The sequence below is a fragment of the Phocoena phocoena genome, chromosome 16 (genome assembly GCF_963924675.1).
Source record: "Phocoena phocoena chromosome 16, mPhoPho1.1, whole genome shotgun sequence".
NCBI lineage: Eukaryota > Metazoa > Chordata > Mammalia > Artiodactyla > Phocoenidae > Phocoena > Phocoena phocoena.
The window spans coordinates 62,925,549-62,951,740 of NC_089234.1; the positions used below are offsets into that span (position 1 = coordinate 62,925,549).

General features: G+C 49.3%; 1 protein-coding gene across 2 annotated transcripts in view; it reads right to left on the bottom strand.

The window, feature by feature from the left end:
- The window catches only part of HK1 (hexokinase 1), a 71,178-nt gene that overhangs the window by 39,308 nt on the left and 5,678 nt on the right, over positions 1-26,192 (bottom strand). For both annotated transcript variants that reach the window (XM_065894640.1, XM_065894641.1), the window contains exons 2-3: positions 11,853-12,015; positions 933-1,081 (exon numbers count right to left, since the gene is read on the bottom strand). In XM_065894640.1, coding sequence (XP_065750712.1) covers positions 933-1,081; positions 11,853-12,015 — 312 coding nt within the window. The remainder of the gene's footprint in view (positions 1-932; positions 1,082-11,852; positions 12,016-26,192) is intronic.

Sequence of the window (26,192 nt, forward strand, 5' to 3'; positions counted from 1 at the left end):
CAAAGTGGAGCCAAGAGAAGGCTCTGGGTCTCATCTCAAAGTCCAGCCCAGAACCAATAAGTTTTCCGGAGAACTTAGTCATGAACCTTGCCGTGAACACACCCTCCCTAAAGCAAATATTTGGCAAGCTCTGAATAATACGTATCCTGACAACAGCCATGACTTGGGAGGCGAGCTTCAAATGGGAGCGGCCAGAACACCTGCAGGAGAAGGTGAGGAGTAGAACAGGACCCGGAAATGACTGAAAACCTGACCGGGGGCTGCCCACACCCTGATCACAGGGTCCTCAGTGAGCCTTCGGCCCATCACCCACCACGACCACATGGGGAAGCAGGGAGGGTGGACAGGCCCTTCTGAGCACGCCCACAGCCTCGACCAGCAAAGGAAGGCAGCGCTTCCGTTGGCAGGGGTTACAAGTGTGAGAGGAAGGGACGGTGACTTTCCAGGCAAGGCCCTGCCCTCAGTGCTTTCTGGGCCAAGGACTCGTAGAAGACTATTAAATCGGGTAGCCAGGAGCCCTTTATAATAGCCCTGGGGCTATGAGCTCAGATTCCTGCTGCCCCACTAGGTGACAGCCATAACCTATGAGGCCTGGGCCTTTGGTGAACTGGGTGAGGACAATGGCTTGGAAGAAGGGTTTTCACCCATGGGCTCTGCTATCCCTCTGCTGGGGAACCAACCCCTGGACCCTGAGGGAATTGATGCATTTACCTCCTCTTCCCACCCCTTACCTGAAAGTCCCAGCAGCCCCCCTCCCATCCACCAGTTTACGCACATGGTGGGGTCTCTTCAGGCAGTCACGCTCTTCCACCCAGGAGTCCTCCACTCGTGCCTATGATGGACTCCCAGTGCTTTGGGGTCTGGCTCCTGGAGGTACCCTGGGGCCTGATGCTTGGGCCACAGGGGCTGATCGGAAGGGAGCAGGGACCCACCTGGCTTCCACTGCCGTGCATGATGCTCTCCGGGGTGTCGTAAACCTCGGACTCCATATGAACAGTCTGTTTTTGCTCACGATTCACTTGCACCCGCAGAATTCGAAAGGAAGACCCGCCAAGATCCAGGGCAATGAAATCTCCCTTTTCTGTTTAGGGAGAAACAGTATCACATCAGATTCAAGCGCTCCGGGAAAGTCTCATGCTCTGCACGCTTCTCAACAGGGTCCAGCCCCACCGCGCTGTGCTTTCGGCCAGAAGGAGTCATTCAGACCCCATAGGACCACTGCCCCGCCTGGAAGAGTGGAAGAGAAACCTCTCCCAGCCGGGCGTCCCTAGACAAGACAGCTTCACACAGTCCTGCTCACTCCTGACTATAGGAGAATGGAAGTATGGACTTAAGTATCAAGCCCTACCCATCTTTCTCTAATTTCTTACCCTTTTCCACAAATGGCTATGTTATCCATAAAGACCAAAACAGCATTTCAAGTCAGAGAAAACCCTACATCTGAGGTCCATGCCATGCCTTGGGTTCCTTCCCCATCAGCTCAGACACCAATTCCAGCTAGTCCAGAGCTCCACTGATTCCCCAGGGGATTTTGTTCTTTAATTGTGGTAAAATATACATCACATAAAATTTTCCACCGCAACCATTTCTAAGTGTACAGTTCACTGAGTACATTCACAACGTTGTACAAACCATCACCACCATTCCCAAAATTTCTCATCGCCCTAAACAGAGCCTCTATAACCACTGAGCATTAACTCCCCATCTCCCCTATCCCTAGTCCCAGGCAACCACTATTCTACTTTCTATCTCTGTGAATTTGCCTATTCTAGATATTTCATGTAAGCAGAATCATACGGTATTTGTCCTTTTGTATCTGGCTTACTTCACCTTGCATAGTCTCAAAGATTCATCCATGTTATAGCCTGTATCAGTAGTTCACTCCTTTTTGAGGCTGGATGATACTCCATTGTATGTGTATCCATTCATCTGTTGCTGGACACCTGTGTTGTTTCCACCCGGGGGATGTTTTTAACAGAAGTCCCTCTTGGTCAGATAGGAGTAAACTGGTTTGATGTGGCTATATTCCTCAAGACCAATGTGTGCAGTGATTGGGGTGGACCTCAGTGGGACAGAGAAAGATGACGGGACCGTATGCCAAGACCACGATACAGTACCAACGGAGGAGGCCATGATGGGCAAGGTTCCAAACCATTAAGCCACTATCTAATATTCTTTACCCCAGTTACCCTCACACATTCTCCTCCAGAATCAATTAAAATCTATTAATTTTACTTCTGATGTTACATTCTCACTGTCTCACTATCTTTTCATTTTCTTGATGGTGACTTTTGAAGCATAAAAGGTTTTAATTTTGATGAAGTGCAACTTATCTACTTTTTTCTTCTGTTGTTAGTACTTTTGGTGTTATATCTAAAAGCCCATCGCCAAATCCAAGGTCACAAAGATTCACACCTATGTTTCCTTCTAAGAGTTTTACAGTTTTAGGTCATACATTTAGGTATTTGATCCATTTTGAGTTAATTTTTGTATATGATATGAGGTAGAGGTCCAACTTCATTCTTTTGCATGTGGATATCCACTATCAAATTCCAGCACCATTGGTTGAAAAGTCTACTCTTTCCCTCATTGGCACTCTTGTTAAAAATCAAGTGACTCTAAAGTATGGGTAGGTCTGGACTCCCCATTCTTTTTTCCCCAGTTTTATTGAGATGTAATTGACATAGTGAACTCTCAGTTTTGACCCACTGATCTATATGTCTATCCTTATGGCAGTGCCACATTGTCTTGACTACTACTGCTTTGAAATTAGGAAGTGAAAGTCCTCCAACTTTGTTCTTCTTTTTCAAGGTTGTTTTGGCTATTCTGGGTTCCCTGAGCTCTTTAATTTTTTTCTTAAGTAGTGGTTGGCTTTTTTTAAAAAAAAAACAGCTTTTCTTTTATAAAGCTGACGCCATCTTTGTATTTGATTCTACCAAGCTTTAAGCTCTGACACACTGCTCTATTTCTGGAACTTAGAATGGTTGTCTGGCATACAGTAAGAACACAACAAATACTTGAACTAATGAGGGTGGTAAAGGAATCAATGAATGAACCGAAGTCTTCTCACACAAAATTTCTGTTCTTACCCTCTCAAGCTCCTTGAGGGAAGAACCACACTTAGGATTCTTTACATCTGCCCCTGGCACCCAGGACAGCTCAATAAATGCTTGGTAGCTGCTTGATCACAAGGGTTGGTGGTCCATTCATTCATTCAAGGCAGCCTTGCTTGTTGTTCATAAAACAGGAAGCAGTTATACCGCTGGTTGGTTGGTTTTTTTTTTTAATAATAGCTTTATTGAGAAATAATTCACCTATCACATTTTAAAGTGTACACTTTGGTGGGTTTTAGTATATTTACAGAGTTGCACAACCATCAACACTATCTAATTGTAGAAATTTTCCGTCATCCCCAAAAGAAACTCCATACCCATTTGCAGTCACTCCCCATTTCTTTCCAAACCCCCACATTCACCAACAACCACTAAACCATTGTCTGTCTCTAGTGATTTCCCTGTTTTGGACATTTTATATCAATGGACTACAATATGTGGTCCCCTGTGGTTGGCTTCTTTCATCTACCATGATGTTTTCAAGGCTCACCTATGTTGTAGCATGTATCAGTACCTCATTCCTTTGAATGACTGAGTTATATTCCACTGTATTATACCACATGATGCCAATGTTTTGGGGTTTTTTTTTTTTGGCCGCACCATGTGGCATGCAGAACCTTAGTTCCCCGACCAGGAATCAAACCCGTGCCCCCTGCAGTGGAAATGTGGAGTCCTAACCACTGGTCCGCCAGGGAATTCCCCATGATGACGTTGTTTTTAAATTGCTCCTATCGTGACTTCCCTGGTGGCGCAGTGGTTAAGAATCTGCCTGCCAATGCAGGGGACACGGGTTCAAGCACTGGTCCAGGAAGATCCCACATGCCGCAGAGCAACTAAGCCCATGCGCCACAACTACTGAGCTTGCGCTCTAGAGCCCGCGAGCCACAACAACTGAAGCCTGCGCGCCTACAGCCTGTGCTCTGCAACAAGAGAAGCCACTGCAATGAGAAGCCCGCGCACCGCAACGAACAGTAGCCCCCGCTCGCTGCAGCTACAGAAAGCCTGCGAAGACCCAACGCAGCCAAAAATAAATAAATAAGTTAATTAAAACAAACAAACAAAAAACTGCTTCTATGGTCCAAAGGAAAGAGACCAAGGGAGAATGCTGGGAAGCAGTTGTCACAGCTTTGTGGGAAATTCTGACCCTGATGTTACAGGTTGTTCAAATAAGTTTGGGGTTTTCTTTGGGCTCCCATCAGAATCCTAACTCCTGTGGTGCTTACACTACTACTCAGTTAAAAAAATGAATTTGGTATGAGGTGCTTCCTCTCAGGAGGAAGAATTACTAGAACACCAAAAGCACTTTATTTAACCATCATTCATTGAGTCTTTCTGTACTCCAGTCGCTAAGTACTTCATATGCGTCATTTTACTTTTAACCCTCTCCACCCTATGAAATAGGTACTACTATGATCCCCATTCTACAGATGAGCAAGTAAAGACTGGGAGGGATTAGGTAACTTGTCAAAGCACACGGCCAGTAAGTGGTAGAGCCAGAATTTGAATCCAAAGCCCAAATTCATAACCGTTGGATAAAACTGCCTCCCGAACAGACCTCGGGGACAAGGATCCCCAAGGTCAGCATCAAAGTGATACTTCAGCACATCAGGAACAGCTACATCTCTCTCTGGGGGTCTCGTCAACACCCATGATTCCTCGCAGCTTCTGACTCTGTTCTTTTGCTTTGATCTTTAATGAAGATAACGAAAACTCCTTCCCGTAAGCAACTATAAACCACCTGTGCACAGGGAAATACTAGGCACAAAAGCAAACACCGTGCTAGGATGAAAATATGGGTACTTTTTATTTTGTTAACATTTTAATTTAATTAATTTATTTACTGTTTTAATGGTTTTCAAAAAATAAAACCATTTATTTATTTCATGTTTTACACTGGCTTTCATCATAACTTAAAAACAATAGCTTGGGAAATTTTTCAGTTGCCAGCCCGGTCAAAGGTCTCATTTTCAGCTGAATGAAAGGTCTAAGTAAAAGCAGGTCCTGTGCTCAAGTTCCAGGTGATGGTCGGGCATCTCCTGCTTATTGGTGTCAGTGTCAACACACAACGGGTAAGAGCTTTCAGCCCTTCATGCGGAAGGGGATCAGGTTTCAAGCAGCACCTTTGCAGGACCCAGGCCTGAAGTTTTCAAGCATGATAAGTGAAAATGGTCTCAGCTGCCTCTAGGTCGGGAAGGAACCTGGCCTTAGGGTGCATGGGGCTGGCCCACACTTCTGCGGCTCTGCAAGACCCCTGCCCCACCCCAGCTCTCCACTGCTCCTTTTTTTAAAAAAAAAACACAAACACAGGTCAGTAGGGTTCCAAGGAGTTAGGGTCAGACAAGGAGACCAGAAAGGCGGCCTTAAGATGTCAGGACAATGCTAAATGCTGCATACTCCACACACCTGCTAGTGGGAGTTGATGGGTTTCAGGGGGGCCGTTCCCTGAAGGCATTTTACAAGAGGTCACTGTTAAGCCCAGGGTAGCTCCTGATCTGTCCCTGAGCAGCGACCTTGATTCCAGGGTGTGTCTGTGATTGCTAAAAGAAATGGCAGTTGGCCTCTCTTCTGTAAATCACATTTGCACCTCAGGAAATGCGAGACAAATATTAACTTACCTTCTCGGTTTATGGATAAGGAAGCTCCAACCAAACCAGGTGAATGACTTGCTCACAGTCGCACCTGTGGCAAGCCCAGGGCCCTTCCCTTTTCTTAGTCACTCATGTACTTGCAAATACTGGGATGCTCCTAATTTTTTATGTATATATGTCTTATCTTCCTCAGTTGGATGATAAGCAATTTGAAGGCCAGGGCAATTTAACATGCTTACTCCCCTCCCCCAGTACTGAGTCCTGCAAATCAGTACGTGTTTGCTGCTAGTTTGTTAAGAACTACCTGGGTTAAATGCATGGTCTGTTCAGTCCTATCCTCTGCCAGGCAAAGGACACCAAGGAACAACTTCTGGAAAGGGCAGCAAGATTTCCAGTAAGCTTTGTTTGCTGTCTAGCATCTCTTTAGATAACTACCCTCCAAAGAGTCCCCCACTTTGGCCATCATGATTGGTTCAGGATGGGCATGTGATCCACGTCAGCCAATCATTACCCTCTCCAAGACCACCTCTGGGACCTCTAGTTCTTAGGTGAGGTGTCAGCTAGGGCTGCCAGGGCTGTCTCTGCCACCATAAGGAAGAGGTGGCCTACAAAAGAAGCCGACACAAAGACTGAAAGAATAATAAGAGACAGATGAGTCCCTGTCAACAGAAGCCAACTTACAACTCCATCTCCCAGTTATGTGAACCTAGAATTCCCTTTCTTGCTTATATAACTTTGAGTTCGATTTTTCTTTTTTTTTTTTTTTTTGTGGTACGCGGGCCTTTCACTGTTGTGGCCTCTCCCGTCGCAGAGCACAGGCTCCGGACGCGCAGGCTCAGCAGCCATGGCTCACAGGCCCAGCCGCTCCGCGGCATGTGGGAATCTTCCCGGACCGGGGCATGAACCCGTGTCCCCTGCATCGGCAGGCGGACTCCCAACCACTGCGCCACCAGGGAAGCCCTGAGTTAGATTTCTTTCAGCTACAACCAGAGGCTTCTGGGTTCAATATTCTTTATTAGGCAATGAGTCCCCCAAATACCAACTTGCCCTCCATAAAGGATCTATCCTCCCCTTTATATCAGTTGGTTCCCCCATTCAGAGCTGTGGTGTCCAGTCACCCTGCTGCAGAGGCACCAGAGCTGCAGCCTATGGGCTCGTCCACATTATGTGGGGATATTGGGGTGGGGATGAGACAGCCTGCCTCTGCTTCCCCCTTTTTCCTGCCTCCTCCCCCTGTAACATCACAGGGATGCCAGTGAATTCTGAAAAGCTCTGACTCTTTCCTCCAGGGCTAGACCTACACATTTAGGTCTGATGGGTGGGGGTCCTTTGACTGGCTCCATCAGCTGGGAAGGGGCCGCCCAAAGAATTCTTACAAAGTCCGTTATTAAGTTACAATGATGATCAGGAGAACAATGACCCCCTGTAACTCGCAAGGTGGTTTGCAGTTTCCAAAGCACTTTCATCTGATCCTCTTGACAGCCTTGTAAGGCAGGCAGGGCAGGACCATCACACCTATTTTACAGATGAGGAAACGGAGGCTTAGAAAATTAAGTGACTTCTCCAAGGTCACAGAGATAGTAAGCAGCAGAGCCAGAGATGAATCCAGAGTTCTGGGTTTCTATTTTACTTTTTCCTTTAAATTCAAGTTCAGCTTCTTTTTGCAGCAGTTGGCTTCCCTCTAACTTCCTCTTCAAATCTTTGGCCCAACCTTCCTGCCGGCCGCTGCTGAGACTTCGTCCCACGTTTCCCATTTCCACTGAAGCCAGAAGAACTGCTCTTCTAGAGAAGGCTCATTAAACAAAACATCTGAAGGGCCCCCGGCAACTCTCCACTTTCTAACGACAACCATTATTACCAGCAAATAATGGAAAACAAACACGGGGACAGATGTCTCTCTTGAGTCCAGACCTGCGCTGGAATACAGGGCAAACAAAAACTCTGCTTTCATGAAATGCCTACCTTTGCCCTGCTCCATGAATTAATTCTGTACATGAGACACAAAGCCTTCCCTCCTGTCTGCAATCCAGCTAGTTGATGAGAGTTTATACCTTCGTCAGAAACCCACCCAGAACGCTAGACATTCAGATTTCATGGATGGAGAGAATTTCTGAGACAATCCAACCACCTTCCCAGATAAGGAAACAGGCAGAGAAAGGTAAGTGACCAGCCCAAATGCTGTGGAAACAGGAAATGTTTTCCTTCCTTTGGCTGGAAAGTAGTAATATTTTAAGCCCCCAGAATTTAACTGTGACCACACTGCAAATCAAACATTTTTAACTTAACCTTTGAGCAAAGAGCCTGCTAGGAACCATGAAACAGAAACAAGGAAATGTTCAACTCAATTTATCCTCGAGAAGCTTACGATCTAATTGGTATTTATGGATACAATATCCTGAGTGATAAATGACAAGAGGAGAAAAAAGGGGAGGTTTCACAAGTGAGACAAAGTGTTGGCCAGGCCTTCTGAGGGAGGCTGGACGCAGCTAGGCACCTATCCCCGACTGGGCAGCTCTGAAGAGAGGTTTCTGTTTAGCCAAGTCATCGGAGTAAAAAGGCTTCAATATCTTTCTTCTTTATATATTATTCATACCTTTCCCACTCCAGAAAGGATATGCAGCAGCTAAAAGCCACTTTAGGGTTTTTTGGGGTTTTTTTAAACCTAGTGTGTAGATTACTGGAGAGCAATTAAAGAAAAACCACTGCCCATAACAATCGTCAAAAGGGGGAAAAAATTAATAAAAATGGGCTGATAACATTTCCGAAAAATCAGTAGAGTTTCAAAACTCTGAGTCCAGTCATGAAGGTCAAGGTCAGCGGGAAAGGAAAGGTTTGTTTCTCCCTCTGACTTGGAAGTCACATCACCACTTGACAGGCAGGGGCATCTGTCAACCTCAGTGAGTCCAAGTTATCCTTTGGTGGTCTGGGATTACCACTAATTCTGTCGCTGACTAATTATACAGTTGAAGCAGTAATTAACATTGCGAAAAGGGAATAGCACCACGGTTTACTATGAAGGAGACCCACATTCCGGCTACTCCAGGGGACCTCCTGGTTGGAGGCACTTCCCTCACAAAGGGGCAGGGGCTGCACTGGGCTCAGGGGCCCAAGGCCTTGGTATCAATGTCAATGTCTGTGTGGGGCTGTAGTGACCATTCCAAGGGGAGTGTGGGCCCCTGGGCACATGACCTGAGCCCACCCATGAACATCAGCAACAGTCATAGGCAGAAGAAGTATAGGGTGTATTACTAGGGTTGCACAGTGGCCCCCCAAAAGATATGCGGAAGTCCTAACTCTGGGTGCCTGTAAATGTGGCCTTATTAGGAAATAGGGTCTTTGCAGATGTAATCAAGTTAAGAGGAGGTCATGAGTGTGGGTCCTAATCTGACTGGTATCCTTATAAGAGGAAAATGCCATGTGACAACAGAGGCAGAGACTGGAGACGACAAGCCAAGGAATGCCAAGGATTGACAGCCACCACCAGAAGCTTGCAAAAGGCAAGGAAAGATTTAACCCAGTGTCTCAGAAGGAGCATGGCCCTGCTGGCACCTTGATTTTGGACTTCTAGCTTCCAGAACTGTGAGATAATTCACTCTGATTTAAAGCTACCCAGTTCGTGGTACTTTGTTACAACGGCGTTGGAAACTAACGCAGGGTAGAAGAAACAGTCACCAGGGAGCACAGAGGTGGGCAGGGTAGGGGAAGGCTGGGGGACCCAGGGCCTCATGCATAGGAGGGCGGGTCCTTGTGGTTCAGGGCTTTGGTTCCTCCTCCCCCCCTCCTCCTTCTGTTCTCAGCACTGTTCTGGGCTCCCAAGAGGCCCTAAACATTTGGCCCCAACCACGCTGGAGATGAGAGGCTCAGAAGGAAGCATGGGGCCCAGGCTGCTGGCTCCAGTTCCGCAAACCCCAGGACAGTGTTTCCCAACATGGGCATATTACCACATATGTTATCACATTTAAGACACCACTGATTGCAGACACATCATTATTTTACGTAATACAAAAAGAGGAAAAAATACTGCCCATAATAATTTAAAGATGCAACTATTGTACAATGCATTGCTGATTTCAGAGGACTCAAACAAAAAGGTGTCTCAAAATAGATGAAATATAGTAATAGATGTTGGGGGGAAAGTTCAAACAAGTTTGGGGAAAAGGAAGGTAGCCGGGTTAAACAGGTTTCTCTCGTGCAGAACTGCTCAGGGCCTTTAATACGTTGGTGTCTGCTTTGAATCTCTAAGAGGGGGCTGCAGAATGCTGTCTTTCCCAAATGAGGATGAGTTTTGGGCCCTGTTTTAAAGAGTAACTAATGGGGACAAATGACTAGATTACTAGCCATTTGTGTATGTGGATCACACTTTGAGCCCCTCAACCCTGGAAATGGTGTGTGAAAGAGTGAAGGAGGGCACCCCCTGCTGACACACAGTCCTGGGAAGGTGAGCTGGCTTGCAAGGCGCGTTCAGGAGGAAAGAGAAGGCATCTCTCATGGGATGTGCCGGCCCTGGGCCAGTCACACAGGATCAGGTGCTCCCCAGGCATAAGGCAGCCTTCTGAGCTCTCCAAGCAAAGCCAGAGCAGGGGCCCTGGGGGGCTGCCCATCCCACCTCGCCTCCCCTTCCTCTTTTCTCAGCTGACAGCAGCTGACCACGTCTCTCCTACAGAACTCAGCTAACCCTGTAAAGGCACAAATGCTCCTGGATGTGAATGCCATTCGGGGCTGGGAAAAAGCAGGAGCGAATTAGAAAGCCGGAGGCATCAGAACAAAACCCAGGGGACACCACGGTCTGGTCACTCTGATGACTAGAATCTCTTCAGCAGTCATAAAAAAAACCTAAACTGCTGGTCACCAAGACCTCAAGCAAAACAAAAGGATAAAAGTGCAGTAGATTTTAAACAGTCAAGAAACATCAGAGATATAAGTACCAGTGTGTGTGCATGAAGTAAACCCCACCTGCGGCCACAGGGCAAACAGAGCACATGCCCTTCCTAGGCGTCCCAATCCTGTTCAGGACTTTAAAGGCCGGCTGCAGGCACAGCAGGGCCTTCCCACTGCAGCCAGTCCTCCAACAAGCCGTGCACTCGCCCACCTTTCATAAACATCAGCTGCAACAGCTGCAGTTTTCCTGATGTCCATTTTGTCGGCTCCATATCAGATGCCCCAAATCGCAGCTTTAAACTAGTCCCCAGAGTAGGGAAGAAACACAACAGTGTTGGAAGGGCCGTACTCTCAGGCTATGTACTCACAACCCCAAGAGAAACCTGACTTTCACGATCTCTCTCCCTCCCTCTCAAAAAGCAGGCGAGCCCCAGCCTAGAGCACAGAACACGGCTCAGAGCAGCATTCCTGTGCGTGCGCTAAGCTGGGGCAGGCACAGCATCCACCCCCGGGTCAGCCAGACAGAACGACCTCCACTGAGCAGACCAAGGCCAGGCTGTGCCCTCCCAGCCTCCACCCTGCCAAGAGCAGGGGCTGAGGCCAGTCCCTGGGGAGGGGGTACTGACAATCCTCAGGGAGCCCCCAGATCCCCACTGTGGGGCATGAGCCACACGATGCAGACCAACAGGATAATTTTTTTTTTTCCAGTCCTACTCCTCTCACCATTTCTCTGCTTGAGGGGCTACCTTGACTTAGCATCTATGAAATTTGTACAAATGGGGACTTGAGTCTCCCCCCTGAGTCTGAGACGCACCTGGCCGCTAGGGCCGCTACTTATCTGGGGTACTAAAAGGAGGCCTTGGTGCCCTGATGGAGAGATTCTCCTAACATGAAGGAGAATCATCTGTTCTGGAGCCATTCATGTTCTGAAGGCATAAGAACTCACACAGCATCTGTAAGATCCCTAAACGCTACACTTTCTTACCATAAGTCACTAGACAGGCCGACGAAGGCAGGTCAGCATGGTCCAACCACGGTACCCCCATAGCACATGGTAGGATCTCAGTGGACATACATTGGATTGATGGATGGATAGATGAATGGATGGATGGATGGGAGAACAGATGGATGGAATGGTGAATGAATGAATAACTGGATGAATGCGTAAATGAATGAAAGATGAATGAATGAACAAACAAATGAATGTAAGTTGGAAGGGTGGCTTCACAGAGCTTTCAGCCCTCAGAGCCCAATCTCTGGGTGAGAGACTCACCTGAACCGTCAGGAATGGACCTTACAAACGTTGGCAACATCTTGACTGTGGCTGTCGGATTAAAATCCCGGGAGAGGCCATTCTTCATCTCCTTTTTGAAACGAGCCATGATATCTAACAGAGTTTCATCAGAGAGCCGCATGGCATAGAGATATTTGTCGATCTGGAAGAAGGATGAGAAGGAAAGAAAGTGAGGCCAAGGCTGGGGAAGGTCGTTTCAGCTCAAGTCTGGCTGGGGTAGGACGGGGCAGGCGGTGTGAGGTTCCCGCCTGCCTAAGACAATCCAGCTCCCGTGGGCACTGGAACACCCATGCTGGCCCATCATTCAAGTGTGATCAACCATGTCACTCAGAGCAGGCTTGCAAATGCTCTGAGCCCCGGTTCCCCCCCTGTAAAATGAACCAGACACCTCCAAGGTCCCTTCCAATCCTTGACTATTACATGGAAGCTGCCCTTCAATCCCCAGGTACGCACCAAAGGCACCTTAAGCCTCCACATGACTCCTTCCCTCTGTGAGAGGTGGCTGGCTCATCCTCACATGGATGACAGTGCCACAGAACAAGGGCTCCAGAGCCATCTACCTGGGGTTCAAATCCAAGCTCCATCACTTACCAGCTGTGTGAAATTCAGTTTCCTCAACTGAAAAACTGAGACGATAAATAGAACGTAACTCACAGAATGTTGTAAGATCAAAGGAGACAGAGAAGCACTTAGAACACAGGACGTGCTCAGTAAACATTAGCTATTAGCATTGTGAGGCAGTGGTGCTGGTAGGTTTCCTTGGGCACGACTTCTAGGTAGGTGGAAATGGTGGACGAAGGGCTGGAGCCCTTCAGGACATGGGGCTGCAGGCCCAGAGCATGGAGACCTTAACCTCACTACCCCCAGCAGGTATGGGACAGCCCAAGTTCCCACGCCCGTGTGCCAGGGCCCATGTGCCCATACTTCCTGATCAGACCGCTCCTGACCCAACAGGACTAAACCAACCCGCTCCTCTTCCTGGGCTCCCCACTCTCCTCAAGGATCCTGGGCTCCTAACCTCAGGCTCCGTTGCTGTCATTTGTTATTCTTCCTTCATAGTATCTTCCCGCTGACTCTATTTACTGGGCACCTACTACATGTCTGGCTCTTGGTTAGACATCTGTCCTCATGGTGCCTGACCCTGTGGAATTCACTGAAGTCTCTCTGTTTCACCATTCATTCTTTCTGCCACTCCCTGCCTTAGGAAGCCCTGATAACCATGTGCCTGTATTCCTGACGCCTGATGCGTAATCAGTGTAACGGTTTTCAATCTTCAATTTCTCTCCCTTCCAACCCATCCTCTACACCACGGCCACATTGCACCATCTTTTTTTTTTTCTTTCTTTATAAATTTATTTATTTATTTATTTATTTATGGCAGCATTGGGTCTTTGTTGCTGCGTGTGGGCTTTCTCTAGTTGTGGCGAGCGGGGGCTACTCTTCGTTGCGGTGCACGGGCTTCTCACTGCGGTGGCTTCTCTTGTCGCGGAGCACAGGCTCTAGGTGCGCAGGTTTTAGTAGTTGTGGCTCGCGGGCTCAGTAGTTGTGGCTCGCAGGCTCAGTAGTTGTGGCTCTTGGGCTCTAGAGCGCAGGCTCAATGGTTGTGGCGCACGGGCTTAGTTGCTCCGTGGCATATGGGATCTTCCCGGACCAGGGCTCGAACCCATGTCCCCTGCACTGGCAGGCGGACTCTTAACCACTGCACCACGAGGGAAGTCCCCCACATTTCACCTTCTTAAACTGGGACCCTGGTCACTTCACTCCCCTGCTCAAAACCTTGCAAAGTCCCCCACATTGGAGGCGCCTACACTCTGCGGGTGTGGCTCCGGGCTCTCTGCACACCAGCCAAACCACCTCTACCATTCCTGGGAGGTGCCTGGCTCTCCTGTTGAAACGCCTTTCCTTCTCTTCCCAGCTACTCAAAGCTCACCTCCCCTTCAAGGTTCAAATCAAATGTCACCCCTCCTGCAGACGTCGAGACCCTCGGGGTGCAGATACCGCCTCCCTCAGCACCGATCTCTCTGCATGGTCCAGCCTGGATCATCACTTTCTATGCCTGTCACCTGGACAGTGTCTGCTCCATTCACCTTGACCTCCCCATGTCTCACAAGCAGCCTCACACACGGCAAGTTTTTGGCAGATGGACAGACAGATTTATGACCCAATGAGGATGAAAAGACCTTTGACGTGATTTGCTTCTGAGAATAGCTTCTCATGCTTACTTTTCAGGGTGGCTGGAAACGTCCAACTCAAGGACACAGAGTCATTTCTGCATATTTTGGTCCTGGGCAGCCTTCTCGCTCTGGACTCCATGCCTCGTGCTCCCCCAGGCCCTGCCTGTCTCCTGTCTCAGGAACAATCAGGGCACTGGCAGGAGTCCCCCAGTGTCCTCTGTGGCCAGAGACAACCCTGCCCCCACCTGCATCTCTTCTACTGCAACTACCTTTTCCTTTCCCCTTCGTGAGAAAGCCGTGCGGAGAAGGGCAATCAGAAACCACCGAGAACTGAAAGAGAAATGGCTAGAACACAGCCCTAGAAGACATGCTCTGTTCTACCCCCAAGGCTGGCAGCGCTGATCCGCAGCCCTTGCTGTCACCACGCCCACGTGCTGGTCGGGAGAGGCAGTCACACGTGCACGAGCGGCCACAGAAGCACATGGGGGCTACGAAGCACAGACTGGAGAAGGCTACTGGCAGGGGTGATGTCAGAGAGTGCGTCCAGGCACAAACAAGAGCGTGTGTGAAGGCCAAAGGGGAGGGAGGGTGGTCTGTGGGATGACGGAGCACACAGTGCAAGAAGTGAAGCAGCTGGAAAGGCTGCCAGGAGCTAAGCCTGCAGGGTCTCGTGCACTGGGCGAGCAGGTTTAGACTCTAAATGTGACTCTGAGTATTCAACAGTGACACATGTTTCAGAAAGCTCAGCTGTGCGCTGGGGCGGGGACGGGTGAGCAGTACCAGCAGTCACGGCGCTGCTCTGGCATGTGGACATGTTTCCACTACCACACTCCTCACCCTACATCACGATTATCTGTCTACTGACATGCCTATCTCCTCCGATAACATGTGAGTTCCCCAGGAAAGGAAAGACGGAGGAGACCTGTGGAACTACCCAGTTGCCCGGCACAAAAGAGGAATTCAGTGAATGCCAGATGCTAGAATAATACTTTATAATTATATCAAGTGCTTTCATATCCAATATGTCATGTAACCTTCAAAACGACCCTGTCAGGGGGACATTCTTTTTTTTCTTTTTTAAAATCTATTTATTTATTTATTTTTGGCTGCGTTGGGTCTTCGTTGCTGCACGCAGACTTTCTCTAGTTGCGGCACACAGGCTCTAGGCACACGGGCTTCAGTAGTTGTGGCGCACGGGCTTAGTTGCTCCGCGGCATGTGGGCTCGAACCCATGTCCCCTGCATTGGCAGGTGGATTCTTAACCACTGCGCCACCAGGGAAGTCCCAGGGGGACATTCTTAATCCCCATTCTACAGTTGTGAAAACTGAGGCTCCAAGAAGCTAAGTGATTAGTTCGAAGCACACAGCCAGGGAATCAGTCCCATACCTGAGAGTCTAACACTCTCTCTACAACCGTCCCCATCCCTTGGAGAAGGCCAGTCCCCCTACCGTGTGGAGATCAGGCCCAAGCAAAGCTGCTGAGATTTTCCAGCTGGACAGGGAGAAACTTCTAGAAGAAGCAGGGCTCCACAGCCAGCCTGCCTCCTAACTCAAGGCACAGCTCAGCACAGGGACAGTGAGCCCAGAAGCCAGACGTTTTCAGGACAGCCAATCAAACCCGAATAGAGGCAAGAAGCTCAAACAAGAAAACAGGCTGGGGATATAGAAGACGACCTGGCCCCCCAACGTAGAAGGAAGGAGGGCTTTCCCCCGCTGGTTCAGGTTCATGAATCATCACGTGGTACAACTCTTCTCAGAAGAGATGTGGAAATTGGGGCCAGAAAGAGGGTGTAGCTTAGGGCAGAGCTGGAACTGACTTTGATGCCTCCTGGATCTCAGGTGCATGAGAATAAGCCAAGGGGCACCCCTTCTGGTCCTCAGGAGCTCAGGAGGGGCCTCTGAACGGCACAGATCCTGGGGCTGGGCTGCAGGTACCCCCCAACGCTGCCCAGCCAGGCAGACACCTGGTACAGGACTCAGCAGATACACACCTTATGGACTGTGGCCCTTTAAGCAGCCCAGGAAGCGCTGGAACAAGAGACGTTTGCAGAATACTCCCAGGGGCCCAGAGTGCCCAGCACCTCACTGAACAAGGGGCCTCTTTCCTCTCATTCAGACTAGCCCTGCCTCGCAGCTGGCCGGGCTGCCCCTGTCCACCTGGGAAAGAAGCTGGGAAAGGGTGGTAGGTGGAAGGGGGTAGAAAGGAAGGGTGTCCTCCTGCCCATTTGCTCCAGATCTCTGCAAGAACCCCAGTATAAGAGCTGCTTTTCTTATAGGAGGTTGGCCCGGAAGCCCAGGAGGGGAGAGATGGAGGAGGGATGCAGGGCCGGAGAAGGACAACTTATGGCTTTGGTAGGTCTGGCCAAAGTCTGTGGTCCTTTCAGCATTTCTCTTTCCATCCCCTCTCCAGAGCAACTCCAGATCTTTTCCTCTCCCCTCTCTCTCCCTCCCTCTCACACTTCCGCAATTCTTGCTCTTCTCTTAGGACGCTGCCTCAAACTCTGCTGCCCTGGCCAAACGCTGGTGCCCAAAGAATCCCACCTGTGCCTCCAACCCCCAGCGCTACATTTTGGTGACAGGGGGGCACAGCACCTCTTCCGGTGGGCTTCAAGCTGCAAGCCTTTGGAACATCTCTCATAGGATGTCTGTCACAGACAGAGACAGAGGCTTCCAGGAGTCTGTGATAGGAGCCCCCTGGGCTCCCTTTCACACATGGTGTCTGACACAAGTATTCAGGACTCGGTCAGACTGGGAAGGAAATGGGGGAGGTCCCAGGGTCCCAGACACCACATGGCGAGCTGGGTCCTAAAGACTCTCGGCTCAGACTGACGACGCCCCTGTCCAGCCCCGAGGGCATCTTTCACCGCCGCCTCCGCCACCACCCCCCCCACCCCCCACTGCCAGGGGAAGAGCCCTTCTCCCGAGGGTGGGAGCCGAGGAGGCTGCACAGGGCAGGCACTGGTGCCCTACTACTGTGCAAATACCTGGGCTGTCCTTCCTGCGGACCAAGAGGGCCTGGAAGCTCTCATCGGCTCCAGAAGCAGGAACACAGCAGAGGCAGGAGGAGATGTCAGAAGAGAACACAACCTCACCAAGCCCCGCTGGCCCAGAGCTGTCCGGCCAGTGGAAGAGCCCAGCGACCCCGCACTGGTCTAAACTCAAACATTTCTGTGCCCGACCCCAGCCCCACCTCCTGGTCCCAACAGACACGTATGAAAAAAACAATTCAAGACTGTACATGCCCAAGTGGACAGGCTGGTCATGGCAGGAGGCTCCGTAACCACTGGTGACCCAGGCACTCTGACCCCCTGTGGGAGGGGGAACAGCCACGGAAAATTTTCACTCCCTCTCTCGTCCATTCTTCCGTGAGGATCAAGAACGAGGCAGAGCAACAGGTGTGACTGAAGCTGATCGGCACAGGCCTACGAAGTGAACGTTCCAAGTGAGACACTTTACTTGCAAAGGAAATTGGGGAGCTGGCAGTGAAGCGTTAAGAAGGACTCTTGCTTAAGGGTAGGTCAGAGATTTCAACATCAGATTCACTTCTCTTTCTTAAGGAGACTGACTCAGGAACGAATGGGTCCAGGGGGGTTAATATTATTTTAGTAAGAGCTCACGTGTGCAGAGGGCTCTGCTATTTATACACACAATTTTCACACACATTATCCCACCTGGACGGCATACAAAGAGAAGCAATGAGCTCATGGATGCCGGGGGTCTGGCATGAAGTGGTGCCTAATGTGTTAGCTCCCCTTCTCCTGGCACAGAAACCCAGCAAAGCAGGCGGTAGTCCGAGGAAACTGAGCCCCATGACTCACACAAAGTCACATGGTTTATCAGTGGCAGCTGGATCTGCATTCCAGGTCTTCTAACCCCTCATTTGGGGCTTCTTCTTACAGATTTCTATCTTTTCTTACATGGCGGGAAGAACACAGGGTTATGGATGAAGACAACTGAGTTCAAATCTAGGACCTGCCATTTATTTGCTGTGTGACTTTGGACAAGTTACTTAACCTCTCTGAGTCCTGATTTCCTCACTTTTAGATGAGGATAATTATAGTTTCACCTCAGAGAGCTATTCGGAGAATTTTAATTATGTACCAAGAATTCTTCCCACCCTTCCAACGAAATGACAGAAAGGGAATCCATCTCCCTCACTCCCTTGTCTAACTCATAATCACATATCCCTAATTCCTTTTACCTAAATACCTAGAGAAATGCATTGATTACCAAATATTACTGACCCATTTTGTAGAAAAGAAAACTAAAGGTAGGTGGTCATTTGCCTGAAACCATAGCAAATAAAAGATTCTCACAAAAGTCCTCTGACACATTTGGATTGTTTTATTACTTAAAAAAAAAAAAACTAACAGTACATTATAGTAACAATAAGTAATATACACTCATTATTTTAAAAATTCAAACAATACATAAATGCACAAAAGTAAAAAGTCTGAGTTCTTCCCTCAATCTCCCCAGAGAAATCCCTGCTAAAAGAGCTTTATGTTCTAGGACAGTTTTCCTACCTAAACAAACATTCATATATACAGGGCTTGGGTCTTTTTGTATTTCATTTTACAAAAAATGGAATCACATTATAAGCAGTTTCTCCCTTGAAACCTTAACTCCTCCTCTATTTCCTCGGGGAACTGCCTCTAAGACTCACACGACCAGCCATACTTAGATTTTCTCAGGGCCCTACCTGGCTCACTGATGGGGCATGGACTGGGTAGTACAAACACCTGCGTCAGACTCCAGCTTTGCCATCCTGCAGGCACCTCAGTCTTTCCATCTGTAATGTGGGTGTGTTCACCTGACTCTGACCTAGGAAGGCCTCTCTACTTTGCATAGCACTTTCACATGCTGGTCCTTAAACTATCCTGTCCAGAGAAGCAGGGCAGGTGCCATCACATTCAATGCCCTAAGGAAAAATTAGAGGCTAGAGAGATTATTCGACTGGCCAAGGTGACCGCTGGTCAGCAAGAAAACCGGAGTAGACACCAAGTTCCTGGTTCTGTGGTCCTTCCTCAGTACCTTTCTTGCTCAGGCCAGGGCGAACCCAGGCCCAGGGCTTCCGAGAGCAGCGAGACGTGGGAACATGGTGGCATTAATGCCACAGCTCCATCCACTGCAGGAGCAGCATGGCTCCCTTGCCTTGCAGAAAGCACGCTGCTCCAGCCTGATTATTTTGGAAGCCTCGTTCACCCTCCAGCAGCTACCAGGGATCTGAACTGCTCATTTCCCCTTTCACACAATCCTGGGAAGGAAGTTCAAAGGCCATAGCAAGCCCAAAGGTCCTGGCCCGATGGGACCCTCCGCCATGGTGGGTGCCATCCCAAGCCCTCCTCCTGCAGGTCCAACCCTCTTCCTGCCTGCCCAGCCCCACCTCACTGCCAAGGGTGTCGGCCCCAAGGAACCTACATTTCTGTCCTGCTTTTGGCAGCTGGTACCTGAGCAGAGAGGGCACTGGCCACAAGGAGAGACATTTTGGACCCTGTGGGTTCCCTACCAGGATCATCTGCTCCCGGCACCCTCCTGCCCTCTGCACCCCCGACAGTCCTTCCTCACAGATCCCCCTCTATTACTCGGCTGGCTTGCCCTGTAACTGCCTCTCTGCACTCCACTCCACACCCACCTCCTCCGAAGGGGGTACCACGATCCGCCCGCCCAGCACCAGCTGCCGCTCTCCTCGGCATCCCCTCGGCCCTCGTGCTACGTAGGAGCGATCTGCCCGCGCCGCAGCAACACGCGCATGGTGCACGCCTCCAGCTAGACCGTGAGTGCCAGGGGTGCAGGGGCCACGCTTCCAACTTCCTTGTGTCCCCACCCCCTCGGGTGGCTTCTCAGCTGGGCTGAGTGGCTGCTCTCCTGGAGGGGCAGGAAGGCCTCTGGAGACGCTTGGCCCGGGAGGTCTTCTTGGAAGGGTCTGCTGGCTCAGATAAGGCCGGAGACTCCTGTTCCCTGAATGACCCAGCCCTTCTCCAGCACCAGCCCCTCACTTCAGCCTCAGGGCGACCTGCGTGGAGCCAACAGCCCCTCCCTGAGTGATGGAGAGTTCCAGGCGCTCTCAGACACCTGCTTCGCCTCACAACATCTGCACCTCAAGGCCCAAGGGGACATATAAACGCTCTACAGATAATCAGGAGTCTCTACTCTTCAAGGCTCCCAGAGACTGTGGAAGATCTGAAAGAGGAAATGTGTTTGGGAAAATGAATTCCACTTTAGAGGCTTCTCAGTGAAAGCTGTGTGTGCGAATATCCCCAGCGCATCAGGGGTCCCTTCGGCATGTTCAAACACTATAAGGGGAGCTTCCCCTTCTCCAGTCCCTTTTTCAAAATTCAGACACAGCTCTCGGCGCCTTATCTATCATTTAACTGATGCTTCTGAACTGTTAGTTCCATTTCAGTGAGCATGGACGCAGCACCTATTAAGCACCGTGGACTGTTCATACATACAACACTTCTGTTTAATCAGAGCAAATCAGGAAGAAAACGGGATCCCCATTCTTGATGAGGAAACTGAGGTTTTGGGAACTGTGATGTAACGGTCAGCAAGGATGGGTCCCCTGCTGGGCACTTCCACCTGCCCTGATCCAAGCTGCACGCTTGCAGGGTGGGCGTTATCAACCCTGTTTTACACGGGAGGAACCCGGGGCGTGAAGCCAAGCGAAAGGCCCGAGCATCCAGCACCCAGGGTGGCTCTGGCTTCAGACCCCAGCCCCGGTGCTCCCTCCCTACTTCCCCAGACTCTTGCTAGGAGGACCACAGAAGGCCGTGAGATCATGCCCGAGGTCCTCCTGGTGACCTTGGCTCAAGCTAAGAGGCACTTCCTGCTGGTGAGAGACCAGGCCCTTGCCCAGACGAGAACAAAGCTGTCACACTGAACTAGCTAAAAATAAAGGAGGTACCCAGTCCCTCAAGGGGAACAGAACAGCCCTGGAATGTGGCAGGGCAAGAACAACAGGCTTCGTTCTGGACCTCATGGTCAATGGCTTGGGCAGGGCCAGGCACCAGACTCACAGTTCCCAATGTGCCAGGTGCCTCCAGACGAGAGGGAAGAGAGGGTCCGAAGTACGGACAGCTCTGCTTTCACTATGAGACAACCAGACCCCAGAGCCATGGCTCGCAAATACTGCAGTGATGGGAGCAGACTGGGCTGGAAAGTGAAGGGCTTCAGGCCTCCTCCAGCTATACAGATTCCTTCTATAACCTTGGGCAAGTCACTTCCATCTCTGTGTTTTTCCATCAGTAAAAAAGCAACAATGAAAACTGCCCTCTCGTCTTCATATGGTGGGCATGGGAGCTCCATGACACCATGGATTCCTCAGAACACAGGCTTTTCAAAATCCCATGGTGGCAAAGCAGAATGGTACCCAGGATCCCTGCCCTGGCTCAGGGCTCTGTCCGCTTACCCTCTGTTATCCAGGAAGCTACACTCCCCCACCATGCCTCGGCAGGTGCCTACAGGTGTGTTCTGGGTGAACAACGATGATAACATCTGACATTTGTACAGTTCAGTACGCTTTCCAAGTGTTTCCATATCCATTCTCTGATTTGATAAATGGGCAGATAGTGAGGTAGGAATCATTTACCCCATCTGACAGATAAGGAAACTGAGCCCTAGAGAGCCTGATGTCCACCTAACAACACTGCTCAAGCTAGAGGGATCCTTGAGAGATAAAGGATTCCAGGCTCCTGGCTTTATAGATGAGGAAATTGAGGCCCAAGGACCGCAGGAACCCACTGCCTTAAATGCAGAGTGCTTCTGCCTGAACTTCTGAGGCATAAAATTTCCTGTCTAGCAGAGCGCTTCCAGTAGGAATACAATGCAAGCCACATATGTAATTTAACATTTTCTAGTAGCCAGATTTTTAAAAACAGGTGAAATTTTTAATAACATTTAACCCCATATATCCAACATATTATTCCCACATGTAATATTTTTTAAATGATCAACAAGCGATTTTATATATCTTTGTCATACAGAGTCTTCAAAATGCTGTATTTTATGTCCAACGGCATATCTCAAACCAGACTTGCCACATTTCAAATGCTCAAGAGCCACGTGTGGCTGGTGGCTACTGTTGTGGACAGCAGGGCTCTAGCACTCCAATCACATCCCCATCATGGGAGCCTTGGGTGATGATTTCTGCTGGGAGCCCACTGCAATGCACTGCTTTAGAAGCCTGAAGCCCTGGACCGAAGTCCTGGATCTGCATGACGGTGAGAGCTGCCTACTAGTGTCAGACAGACCTGTGTCTCCATCCCAGCCCTCTGTTCTCTGGCCACCAAAGATCAGATCACTTCCACTTCCTGAAGCTTGCCTGCCCCACATGTAAGATGCAGAAAGAAACACCTACACCCAAGCTTGCCAGAAGGACTTCACTAAATCAAGCATGTAAAAGTATTTTGAGAGTGGAAAAGAACTTTGCAAATGTGACTTGGTGTCTTTGTTACAAGGATGGCCTGCGGGTCTCCAACTCAACTCACCCCACCCACGCAGAGAGGGTCCCGGACAGCACCAGGGGACATTAGAGAAATGAGATCAGACTGAATAACAAGGCTGAAGGCAAACCCCACGTGTCAATCAATCAAGGAAATCAGCTGCTTACAGTAGGGCCAGGCAGAGGCTGGGAGAGAAAGCTAGAATAATGCCTTATGGGGAGGTCTTTCAGGGAAAGCACTGGCCTCCCCAAGTGTCCTCTTTTAATTGCAAACAGGATGGAGGGAACGGGACAAATGAAAAGGGTACAGAGAAAATTTGAAAACCAGAGAAAATCCCTAACACTCACTGTAAAAGACTTTATTGGGTCAATTTCCTGCCCAACACTGAGCAGCTTGGGGGTGGAGGGGTGTGGAGTGGTGGGGATGGCAGGCACAAACCAGTGTGCTGGTGCTGGGGAGGATGGGGAGGATGGGGAGGAAGGGGAGGATGGGGAGGATGGGGAGGATGGGGAGGAAGGGGAGGAAGGGGAGGAAGGGGAGGAAGGGGAGGATGGGGAGGAAGGGGAAGAAGGGGAGGAAGGGGAGGAAGGGGAGGAAGGGGAGGAAGGGGAGGATGGGGAGGAAGGGGAGGAAGGGGAGGATGGGGAATGGGAATCAGGGGAGTATGGAGGGTCTCGTGCCCAGCTCTGCCCTGGCCCCGCCTCTTTCCTTCCTTGAATCTGTTTCCCTCAACAGCAAAATCAGAGTTGAATGTGTTATGGTGGAAAGAACATGGGTTTCTGAGTCAGGGGACCTGGTAGTGTTTCTGTCCCTATCACTCATGAGCTGTGTGGTCAGCAAGTCACTTCACTACGTGGGGACCTCAGTGTCCTCATTTCTAAATGGAGATGATGCCTTCCTCAGGTGGACAGAAGCAGGGGCTCTCCCAGCAATTCCACTCCTACACACATACCCAAGAGAAATGAAAGCGTATGTCCACACAGGGAAAACCGTTCACATCAGCATTATCATAATAGCCACAAAGCGGAAACAACCCAAATGTCCCTCAACTAACAAGTGCATAAACAAAATGTGGTATACAGAAACAACTCAATATTATTCAGTAATAAAAAGAACTGAAGTACTCAAACATGCTATAGTATGAATGAACCTTGAAAACATGCTAAGTGAAAGAAACCAGACACAAAGGTCACACATTATATAATTCCATTCATATGAAACGTCCAGAAGAAGCAAATCCATTTAAAAAAAGAAAGTAGATATCAGGATGGAGGGAGCAACGGGGAGTGACTGCTTAATGGGTATGGGGTTTCTTTTGGGGGTGATGAAAACGTTCTGGAAATAGATGGTGGTGACGTTTGCACAACCTTGTGAACGTACTAGACACCACAGACTTGCACTCTGTAAAATGGTAAGTTGGGCTTCCCTGGTGGCACAGTGGTTAAGAATCTGCCTGCCAATGCAGGGGACACGGGCTAGAGCCCTGGTCCGGGAAGATCCCACATGCCACAGAGCAACTAAGCCCGTGCGCCACAGCTACTGAGCCTGCGCTCTAGAGCCCGCATGAGCCTGCGCTCTAGAGCCCGTGAGCCACAACTACTGAGCCCGCATGCCACAACTACTGAGGCCCACGCGCCTAGAGCCCGTGCTCCGCAATAAGAGAAGCCACCGCAATGAGAAGCCCACGCACCAGAACGAAGAGTAGCCTCCACTCACCACAACTAGAGAAAGCCCGTGTGCAGCAACGAAGACCCAATGCAGCCAAAGATAAAATAAATGAATTTATTTAAAAAAAATTTTTTTAATGCTAAGTTTTATGGTATGTGACTTATATCTCAATTAAAAAAAAAAAAAAAGCAGGGGCTCTGCCAGAAGACTTAATGCGTCTGAATGCTGGCTCTTCTGTTTATACCTGAGCCTCAGAGTCCTCATCCAAAAGTGGCGGTCATAAGGGTACCCACCTCACAGGGGACCTGTGAGGATGTAATGCCCTTGGTGCAGCAAATGTGACAGGCATTATATATGTTGGCTTCGATTAGTACTGTTACTATTGATGATTAAATAAGACCCATTTTAAGAAAGAGAGGCCCCTAGCAGGCATTCAGTGTACCCTTCCCTCCAAGGCCCCCTCAAGGCCTCGGCGTCTGAGAGCCTGTAACCAAGCATGCAATCAGATGAACGTGATCTGACATTTTCTGCCTCCCCAGGGACCGCATTTGCAAAGGGCTGGGCTGCAGACCTCACACTGCAGTGTGTCTTGGTTGGGGGGGCAGGTGGCGCACAGCCACCCTCTCCTTTTACGGAAGATAGTCTGAGAGAGGCTGCCGGCATGAGCTTTCTGTAATAGAGAAATGTTTAGGGGACAGATAAGCCAGCCCTGCCCCAGTCAGATCCACCCAGGAAGAGAGTGCATGCAGGCAAAAGCACACTTGTTTGTTTTAATTCCCAGAAAAGTTTAACGAATTCATGCTAGAGCACGAGGGGACACAGCCTTCACGAGCCTCTCTCTGTACGCCCTACCCCGCCGCCACCTGGGCACTGTGCTGACAGCCAATGGGGTGGGCACTGCTCACAGTGAGCTGTCAACCTCACTCAGTAACACTGGGCAGCAAGGGCTCCCCTTCATAAGGTAAACTAGGAAATGGCTAATTTTAAGCCAAGCTCAAATGTTGTATGTGAATGGAAATGGCTGGGAAGAAACAGTTTCTTTCAGAATTACCTATTAAAAAATTTTAAGGTTTTACTGTAACCAAGGGCTGGCTGTGGAACCATATGAACCTGTACAAACTTCTGACTGGACTGGGAGCTGACATGACCACGGAGGCAATTTGGCAAAATCTTAAAAGTGGGAAGATGCACTCACTCCTCCACTGAGCGATTTCAGCCCTAGAAACACAGCCTAGAGCAACTTACGTGTGTACAGAAGGATCATGGGGGCACTGTCTGTAATTTGAAAAATCAGAAACTCAAAGGCCTACCAAAAGAACAGATAAATTAGTTTGGTGTATTCACACAATGTAAGGGCATACGGCAGTTTAAATTGATGAAACAGAGGTATACAGATCAACATGGAAGAATGTCAAACATACAATGTTGAGCTTAAAAAAAAGCAAGTTGCAGAAGGATACAAACAGGATAACACCATTTACAAAAGGTTAAAGCCATATAAAGTAACACTACATACTGTTCATAGATACATGATATGTAATAAAAATATTAAAACATGCAGGAAATGATAAAACACCAAACTCAGGACAGAGGTCACCTCGGGGAGGAGAAATGAATGTGACTTGAAGACGGGCGCAGAAGGGGTTTTAGTCGTGTCTGTAATATCATTGTAATTGTGTCTGTTACCTCGCAAGCTGAGGAGTGGACACACAAGTGTTTGTTACGTTAACTTCAATATTTTTTACGCACCCCGAATATTTCATAATAAAAAATTAACTCATATGTATTGATTTGTGAGGGAGAGAATTAAAATACAGATTCTAAGTTAAATTGTTCAAATCAACAAAGATGGGTTTTTCTCCTAAAGGAAAGAAGCGGGGGGAGCAAGAATGGCCCTATGGATCCCATTCCAGATTTTCTAAGACCTTGAGAGTCATTCATCTCCTCTGGGCCTCCAGTCAGTCCCTGTTTCTAAATGGGGAATAAAATCTCTGCCTTCTGTCCACTGTACACAAGGCAGCAGGATGTCCAGG